Source organism: Entelurus aequoreus, linkage group LG14, assembly GCF_033978785.1.
Source record: "Entelurus aequoreus isolate RoL-2023_Sb linkage group LG14, RoL_Eaeq_v1.1, whole genome shotgun sequence".
NCBI lineage: Eukaryota > Metazoa > Chordata > Actinopteri > Syngnathiformes > Syngnathidae > Entelurus > Entelurus aequoreus.
In genome coordinates, this window is record NC_084744.1 from 27,452,792 (window position 1) to 27,462,791 (window position 10,000).

Consider the following 10,000-nt stretch of genomic DNA (forward strand, 5'->3'; position numbering starts at 1 on the left):
TTCTCCTGTTCAATCTGTGGTAAAGGTTTTGTAGAAAGTTGCAGATTGAAAGTGCACATGAGAACACACACTGGTGAAAAACCTTTTATCTGTTCAATCTGCAGTAAAGGTTTTGTAGAAAGTTTCAAATTGAAAGAACACATGACAACACACACTGGTGAAAAACCTTTTTCTTGTTCAATCTGTGGTAAAGGTTTTGCTCTAAGTAAATATTTGAAAGTGCACATGAGAACACACACTGGTGAAAAACCTTTTATCTGTTCAATCTGCAACATAAGCTTTTGTGAAAGACCAAACCTTGTAAGACACATGAGAACACACCCAGGAGAGAAAGTGTTGAGTTGCAGTGTGTGTGGTGAAAGGTTCTCTTATAAGTACCAGTGTAAGAAACACAAGTGTGCTGGTGAGAACAGCAGCAGCAAATGAAACTTCAGGATTTGAAATAAACTGTCAAGACTTTAATTTTGACTTTCTAACAACATCAGCACATATAACATGTGTGACATTGTTGTTTGTGTAACACAATCTTGTCAACATGCTTCTATATTTATACACCTTTTTTTTCAGCCCATTGCATGCATTAATATGCAACATTGTGTACTTTTATATTGACATAAACTATTACAAGAAGAACAATTTTACTAAAAAGGTCAGTAAATCCAAAACAGTACAAAACATGTGATACATTCAAATTACATTTAGTGTACATACATTTTTAGACAAGATAATTTCCTTTTAAAATGTGTGACTGTATGTGTAACATTGTTGTTTGTGTAACACTATTTTAATATGCTTCTACATTTATAGATTAGATATTTTGTATTAGTGCTTTTTTTAGTCAAGTACATGCATTAATATGCAACATTGTGTACTTTTATTAAACATTGAACAGAACAATTTGACTGAAAAGGTGAGAGTAAATAGTACAAGACATATTTTACATACAATAAAAAAATGTATGTGTATATATATTCTTCATACAATATTAGACTTATTCATAATAGTGTTTTTTATATGTGTTTGAAATATTGAAGTGTGACATATTTTTATTTCTAATTATTAATAATCCCATAGACTAGCACCTTTATATGATATACATATGTACTGGTTCACATCTGAAACATCTTCTGGACCACTTCAGGAAGCATATTACTAAATTTCGTTGGACCTGTACCTGTACATGCACAATGACAAATAAAGATCATTCATTCATTCATTATTATTTACTTTATACATAATTTTAACAGTTGTCTTTTGTACACTTTTAAAATGTGTGACTTTATGAATTATATGTTGGGTCTCTATAATCCATTTTATTAATTATCTTTATTACTCTCTTTTGTAATATGATGACTGTGTTGTGATTGTTTTATATGTATGTCCCCAGACCTTTATGCAATATAAAAGTGAGAGAAAATGACTGAATTGTTTGTGGGAGGATTTTTTTCGTTTTTACAAACATACATTTGTGGATAAAACAAACATTTCCATTATTGTGTTTTAAACATTTTTTATGTTGTTTTTTTTCAACATCCCCAAAACAATATCAATTCCAGAAAACAAGTTTGGAGTGTCAGGCAAAAGCCGATATTGTACATCATCCCACAGAGATTTACTTTGCATACATTCATAAAATAAACTGTTTATTTAATTTCCCTATCACAGAAAGAACAAGTGTTATCTTCAATTGCAAAACAACATCCTAAAATTATTTTAAGTGGTTAATTCTGTTTAGTTTTTTTATGAACTCTTTTGCCTTTGGAAGAATGGAAACTTTCAAGTTATTTGTATTTTTTTGTTTGTTTGTTTTGTTCCAGAGAAAATATAGCAAATACGAAATAGTAAGTAATTGTCTAATTTCAGAGTTTCAAATCTGTAATATTGTGTCCATCCACCAAAAGCCTAGAAAGTTTAGAAAATAATTCTGAAAAAGATGATATGCTGTATTTAGAATATTTTGAACGAAAGGCTTTATATTTCTTTTAAATATTTGTGTCTATTTGCAGGTCGTACTTAATGAAATCTTAAAATATAATAATACTTTTATCACTCAATAAGTGCATCAGCGACCAAATGCCTTTTTCAAACCATTAGGGTTGCCAACACCCAGACTTTGAAATAAGGGACATCTCGCGGGCGGTCGGAATATTTTTGGTGTCACTTATAAAATTTGTGTGTCCCCTATTTCAGTCCGGGCCTGAAAAAATGCTTTAAAAATGCCAAAATGCTTAGAAAAATTAACTTTACACCTCCACTAGACCACTGTTGCACTTACTGTAAGTCCTATTCGTATCATAATCACAAGAAAATTGTATTCTTCAACCAAACATTTATATTTTCAAAATGTGCAAAACAGAGGGGGGGGGGGGGAAATCAAAAAAGCCAATTGGGATGGGTGCTGGATCAAAAAAGGAACACTTACAAGAACAAGAAAGAAAGGTCTGCACACACCGCCACAGCAGTGTGAAAAAGAGCGCTTGCTTTAAACGTCATACTTAAGTAAAATAAATCCTGATCAATGTAAAATGTGCAAAACAGAACATTTCCAGTTTCTTCAAAAACATTTGCCATTAAACAGCTGGCACACAAGGACCAAACAGGAAAGTTGATAATATGGATGTTAACAATGTCCATGTGAATGTCCATGTAAGATGGAGGTCAATGCCAGTAAATGTCCTTCATGGAGTGTTAGGGCCAGGGGACGTCCTGGTGACACTTCTGATTGATAATAAAGACAAAAAGAACATTAGGAAAAACGTATTAGGAGTATGCTAGAAACACAGCCTGTGGTGGAAAAAATTAATAAAAATAATAATAATTAAAAAAAAAAAAATATATATATATATATATATATATATATATATATATATATATATATATATATATATATATATATATATATATATATATATATATATATATATATATATATATATATATACACAAAATAAAAATACAATAAAAAGCTTAGTCACTCACCTATTTCTTTCTCCAGGGAAACTTTCTGCTGCTCTTCCTGCGACCACAAAGAGCGGTCCTAGTGCCCTCTACATGGTCCTAGTGCCCTCCACATGGTCCTAGTGCCTCCATGTACCCTAACCGCCATTAAACAGAAAAAAGAAGAACGACGAAGCCAACTTGGAAGTGGTCCATTGAAAGGTTGCTAGCGCGACCTCCTGTACTGTAGAATGTAGTATGGACCATAGGACAGGACGAAGAAGTCCCGTTAAGAAGCTGTGGAGGCCTAAGATGCTCTACTAGTCTGCTGGAAATCCAAAGAAGACGAAGGAGTAAAAAGCAAAATGGCGTTTGACAGAGAAGGCCTAAACGTGGCCACTGGCCATTATTGTTTCTCTATTTGTATTTAGTGTATACATGTACGCATATATGTCGTGTAGTAGATGAAACATTGTTAGTCATTGTTTGTATCCGGATACATTAGTCTGAGCGCACTTTATGTGCTAGCTTAGCTTGCTAGTTAGCTTAGCTTGTTAGCTGCTAACAAAGAGACGCGGACGTTATCAACACATCGCTAAGTAGAGATCATATGTGAGTGTAACGTGTTGTGATTGTGTGAAAATGTGCGAAAGAACGATAGCAAAGTATGAGGAGGAACTTTGTCCAACAAAAGAGGAGAAGGAGCGACAACATCAACTTATGGACGCTCAAGTTGTGTTACACAGAACAGGTTTGTTTACTTCTTACTCTCACATCTTTACTAACTTTATATTTCATTATTAACACTTTTCTTCAATAGAAAGATGCTTTGTCTTGTGGGGATGATGCAATGCTTTGATTTAGATTCTTCATGAAAACGAGACAGTTTGAGGTTGATGTTCCTCTCAGTTTGTAACAATGTGTGATTGATTGATTGAAGGACTTATGAGAAGTTTGCATAGGAAAGGGTACAGTTTCATCACGGTACACATTCACTGCTACAAGAAAGCCTGAGATGGTTTCAGTTGAAATATTTAACTCACACAGAACACAGTACTATGTAGAAAGTAGCATTTAAAGTACAAAAATACTGCTACAAAATAAAATTGAAAAAAATCAAAAGGCTTTTTCTATTCCCAGTTACAACCTGTAATGTATTTTCAACACGGCTTTGAAGGAAGTAAGGGATTTACACTCCTGTATGGCTATTGATAGGGAGTTCCACATTTTGGTGGTATAGCAGGCAAACAAATTAGAAATTTTTTTGGAGTGAAATCTGAGTTGAATGTGATTTGTACAACAACCTCTGGTGTTATAATGGTGAATATATTATTATCTAGTCAGCTGCATGGGTATTATAGTGGAATGGTGTATGTTAGTGTATGGTATCAGATTGATACCCAAATTTGTGGTATCATCCAAAACTAATGTAAAGTATCAAACAACAGACGAATCAGTGATTATTACATTTTAACAGAAGTGTAGATAGAACATGTTAAAGGAGAAAGTAAGCAGATATTAACAGTTAATGAACAAGTAGATTAATAATCAATTTTCTACCACTTGTCCTTAATAGTTTTGACGAAATAATAGAATATAAATGACACAATATGTTACTGCATATGTCAACAGACTAAATTAGGAGCTTTTGTTTGTTTACTTACTACTAAAAGACAAGTTGTCTAGTATGTTCACTATTTTATTTAAGGACAAACTTGCAATAATAAACATATGTTTAATGTACCCTAAGATTTTTTTGTTAAAATAAAGCAAATAATGCCCTTTTTGTGGTACGAAAAGTATCAAAATACATTTTGGTACCAAAATATTGGTATCGGGACAACACTAGTAAGAACAGAATTTGTCGGTTGATTCTTTGACTACCTTAGTAGTAATTTTTTCCACTGGAGAGATTAGTCTCTACGATGCAGCCACGATAGGTGATCTCATTTTTGTTTTTTATAATATTGTCACCCACTTTGACTGTGAAGTTATCTACTTTTCTGAGGTTAGGAATTGACCCAAAAACCTGTGTACTTGCAAGTACCAGGCGAGTCTTAATTTGCCAATTTGTCATTGAAAGCCTTGCTAGTCTAGGTCTTGAGGATTGTAGCTTTGCTTGATTTGTGGCTGTCAGCATTGATTCTATGTTTTTCACGGGTACAGAAAATCATGGATTGATCACTTAAGCCGCATACAGTAGTTCCACTTGTGGTGATCTTAGACTGGTCAGAAGTAACAACAAGGTCTATGAAGGTTAAAAAGGACTCACTCACCCTGGTAGTTTGCTTAATGAGCTAAGTGAAGCAATGTTGGTGGCACATATCTGTGTTCCAGTCCCCAAGAAGATGTAAACCTGTATCAACATGTTTACACAAAACTCACACAGTCACCAAATACATTTTTATACCGTAATCAAATCTAATTAAAATTATAATTTCACTTCCTGATTCTGACTTACATGCAACAATAAGCAAAAGTAAATATTTATTTCAATAACCAAAGTAGTCAACACTTGAATTATTAAAAGAACATAAAAGTGACTGACTTTCCTTCAGCGTGTCGTAGATGGTCTTCAATTCCTAAAGAGGAATTGTTGATGGAGATACTCCATAAAAACACCACATAGTAAAACATGTTTTTGTTAAAAGTTCCTTTTGGCCCAGCCAACAAAATGACCAACAAAAAGTATTCTGCGTGATAACAAAAACATACCATGAATGTTTTTTTTAAGTGATTTTGGAATTAGATTTTTTTTAAATTTCCATGATATTGAAGTCATGGTAATGACAATGTCAATATTTACACACTTTACATCAGTGAAGTTTAGAATCCCTTATTTAATGCTGCCTCGTACTTATAAAAACTTTTCAAATTGACCCCCATCAAATTTCCAAGTCTGTTTTTGTACTCACTGTACCACTTTTGAATTAATTTTTAGGAAAAAAGGAAGTATTTCCCGTGTTTTTATTGGTTGTTTTGCTACACACTTTTAACACAACACACAAAAGAACACAAATAATGTCATTGTGTTAACAGTGTCAGTCCAAAACTATTTATATTCTCTCTTAATCGTATTTACTTATTTACCCAACAGACGTCCAGCAGCCCCCCCACATTAAAGAGGAAGAGGAGGATCCACAGCCTCCCCACATTAAAGAGGAAGAGGAGGAAGTGTGGATCACTCAGGAGGGAGAGTGGCTTCTAGGGCAGGAGGAGGATGATGTCACCAAGTTTCCACTGACTGTTGTCTCTGTGAAGACTGAAGAGCATGAAGACAAACCACCTGAGTCCTCACAGCTTCATCACAGTCCAAGTAAGCACAACATCCACATATCATTTTATTCTCAGGGCATTCAATCCATCACAACTGGACTGTTCACTTTGTCTTAGAAGACGTTTGTCCTCTCATCCAAGTAGGCTTCATCACTTCATGCTCATAGACTTCAAGTCTTAAATCTAATCATTGGAATTTAGAGGGGAACTGCACTTTTTTGGGGAATTTTTTCTATCATTCACAATCATTATAAAAGACATGACGATGGATATATATATTTTTAAAAATCACATTCTAACTCATAAATGTAAATAAAAGTCCACTTGCAATGGAGCCAATGGGAGGTCCTCTATAACCATCCAAAAAGCGCCAACAATACTCCATTTGCATTTCGTGGCTTGAATACCAACCAAGTATTAGTGATATTGTTATTATAAGTGCTAACGCAGACAAACTATTTATAGCTTGTGTGTCTATGTTGACAACGCTCCAAGTCCAACTCCTTCCTTGCTTCGGTGCTGGTGAAAGATTATTCCAGATCATGAATCGTGCCTCTCACCTGGATAGTAGAAGGATGAGGACGTACTCTGACAAGTTGGTACCCTTTGACAGCCAATTTAGACCTGGAAAGGGCGAACGACACAAAAAGACGCTGGGCTTCACCCCCCTTTTCCGTGCGACAATTTTGAGTAATTCTTTATCCAAACGGGAATATAACAACATCAGTCTGCATCTTTGTGACAGCAGACCTTGTACAGTAAGTGATTTGTTATTATAGTCAGTGTTTCCCACACATTCATTTATTTGTGGCGGCCCGCCACGAAAGAATTACGTCCGCCACAAATATTTTTTTAAAAAAAATAATTTTTTATTTATTTTTTATTTTTTTGTCCTGTCCAGCTTCTCAGGCAAATCATATAGTTGATGTAGATGCCCATATAGGCTGTTCAGATTTACTTTACAAAAGAGAAGTGTAGGATACTTCTCTTGTTGCCTTATTTGTATTTAACCACTACTGTTTTCTGTTTATCTGTTACTGACTGTGGCAGGACACCTTTGCCTCTGTTTCACTTTATGTTGCTGGTAAATAATATGGTTGTAGTAGTAGGCTAAAGTTAAATTATTTAGTATGCACTAATTAAAGGGGCAGAGCTTTAAGAGACATTTTGGCTTTTATATTTTATAAGATATTTTTTTTTGTAAGAACCACAATTAATAAATATATTTCAGTGAATAACTTATTGTTCAAATCTGTATATAAATATGTACATAAAGTGTTGTATTATATTGGAAAATGGATGGACGTTTAAAACAAAACTGTTATTATTAATTAGTAAGTATACATTTTTTGAGCCTTTTTAGAGAAAATCATATTGTAGTAAATTATGCAAATTACTCGAAGATGTCATGGTGACCACGCCCATAGCCACGCCCATATCCACGCCCCCACAGCCACATGTATCTTGGCCGTTTATGGGAAACACTGATAATTGTTGGCTTTCATTAAGTCTGCAGTGTGTAATATTCAGTAAAATTGTTAAAAAAAACGTTAATGCGTTTTTGAAATGAATGCGCTAATGAGCAAAAATGCGTAAATATTACCTTACTTTTCGGACCTTAGGGCGCACCATATTATAAGGCGTACTGCCGGGCGTGGTTAAGATGCGCAAGCAGTAGTTTGCCTCTGTGGTAACTCCGGTGAAAACTTTAAGATTGAATTCAAATTCTGCTTTTTTTTTTTAAATTAAAACTTACAACGCTTGGCCAACTATATGCATGCCTATCACTCTGGGTGAGTTATACTCTATCAAGACAACATAACAATAATTATGCCCAAGACACGAAGAGGGAAGCAATCAGAGTCACCTGTGGCCGTAAACGAGCTCGAGGCTGGCGCTGAGATGGCGTCATCAACTTTGGAGAAGTTGCTGGATAAAATACTCGAGTCTATCAACAAACATTTTGACATGCTTGAGGAAAAGCTTGAGGCTCTTACAAGCAAGCAAGCGGCATTGACCAACAGAGTGGATGACATGCAGCAGCAAGGTTCCGAACATGAGCGCCGCATCGAAGCGCTCGAACAAAAACTGACTGAAATGCAGAAGAGCAATGAGAAATTGGCAGCTAAAATTGACGAATTGGAAGGGCGCTCAAGACGTAACTTAAAAATAGTCGGGATACCAGAGCAAGAAGAAAAGGGAAGACTTACGGATTTCGTTGCGGACCTGATACCAAAGTTGTTTGGAGCGAGTAATTTCTCCAAGCCAGTGGTGGTGGACCGCGCGCACCGTCCCGCTCGCTCGCTATGGTGACGGCAAGCGCCCCAGGAGCATCATCGCAAGAATACACTTCTACCAGGACAAGGAGCTACTTCTTCGACTGAGCCGCGGCCAGGAGCTGATCTACAACGGCCTGCGCGTCTTCCTGTTTCCAGACTACACTGCCGAGGTGACAGCGCAAAGACGGGCCTTTCGAGAGGTAATGAACACGCTGCGGGAGAAGGAAATCAAGTTTATGCTACGTTTTCCAGCTCGCCTGCATGTGGAGTACAACGACCAGGTAAAGGTGTTTACCTCTCCTACAGACACTAAGACTTTCATTATAAAACATCTTAGTGGCTAATCATCAATAACGGCTTTACCACACAAGGCTTATGATAAGCATAAAGCAGAAATACACTTTTTCACTGAGGTTTATTTCACCGGAGGACGCAGGAAAAAAAAAGAAAACACTTCGCTGCTGAGCTAGTGCTTGGAGCAGTGAACGCAACTACTAGCATGCGCCCTGCGCCTGAAGATGGGGGTGGGGGACTTTTGGACTGGGGAATCGACCAACACGACGTCGTATGGATAACATCACCATGGAGATTTCACTCCAAAACATCGAACTACACTCGAGGGGGACAGAGGGAGGGGGGAACAATGGGGTGTGAGTGTTGTGTATGTGTGAATCTGAGCATGAATGTGGAGGAGCGAGGTGCACAATTAAATTTCAACTTGCCAATTACTAAGGTTTTTTTTCACGTAAAGATAAAATACCCTAAAAAACTTTAATGTCAACTTATAAGAAACAAATTACACTAGTTTCATGGAACGTCAGGGGTTTAGCTAAAAATATTAAAGCAGGGAAGGTTTTTTCACACTTAAATTCATTAAAAGCAGATGTTTTATTCTTACAAGAAACAGATCTCTGTAAAGACAACCAACACAAACTTAAAGCTAGCTGGATATCTCAGGTTTATCATGCACCCTTTACTTCACAAGCTAGAGGTGTAGCCATTTTATTTCATAAAAATGTGCCTTTCATACTTACATCAAAAATAATTGACCCTAACGGAAGATTTATTTTATTAAATGGTCATATTACATCCTACCCAGTAACTTTTTTGAATATCTATAGACCAAACACAGATGACTCAAACTTTTATTATAGAGTATTTGGTCTACTTCCTGATGATAACTCCTCTCATATCTACATTGGTGGTGATTTTAACTGCCTTTTGGATCCCACTTTAGATAGATTGTCAACTAAATCTCATGTAATTGCTAACTCAACTAAAACCATTAATAATCTTATGAGATCAAGAAATATCATAGACATATGGAGAACAAAACATCCTAATAAAAGGGAGTATTCATTTTACTCCGCTGTACACAATTCTTACACAAGAATCGATTACTTTTTAGTAGAAGCCTCTGCTCTCTCCAATGTCAGTAATCCTGAGTACCACAGTAGAGTCATCTCAGATCACAGCCCTATGAGTATGCAGATCCAAATTGATCTCCA

The 10,000-nt window shown here is 35.8% G+C and overlaps 1 protein-coding gene and 1 pseudogene across 1 annotated transcript in view; both read left to right on the forward strand.

Annotated features, from left to right (window-relative positions):
- Positions 1-1,412, forward strand: part of LOC133664612 (gastrula zinc finger protein XlCGF57.1-like) — a 22,060-nt gene extending 20,648 nt beyond the window's left edge. Inside the window, exon 3 of the mRNA XM_062069384.1 lies at positions 1-1,412. This exon is cut by the window's left edge and continues 1,088 nt beyond it. Coding sequence (XP_061925368.1) covers positions 1-426 — 426 coding nt within the window. The 3' untranslated portion in view covers positions 427-1,412.
- A 1,590-nt stretch (positions 1,413-3,002) lies between these two features.
- LOC133664594 (oocyte zinc finger protein XlCOF6-like) overlaps positions 3,003-10,000 on the forward strand; it is a 25,337-nt pseudogene continuing 18,339 nt past the window's right edge.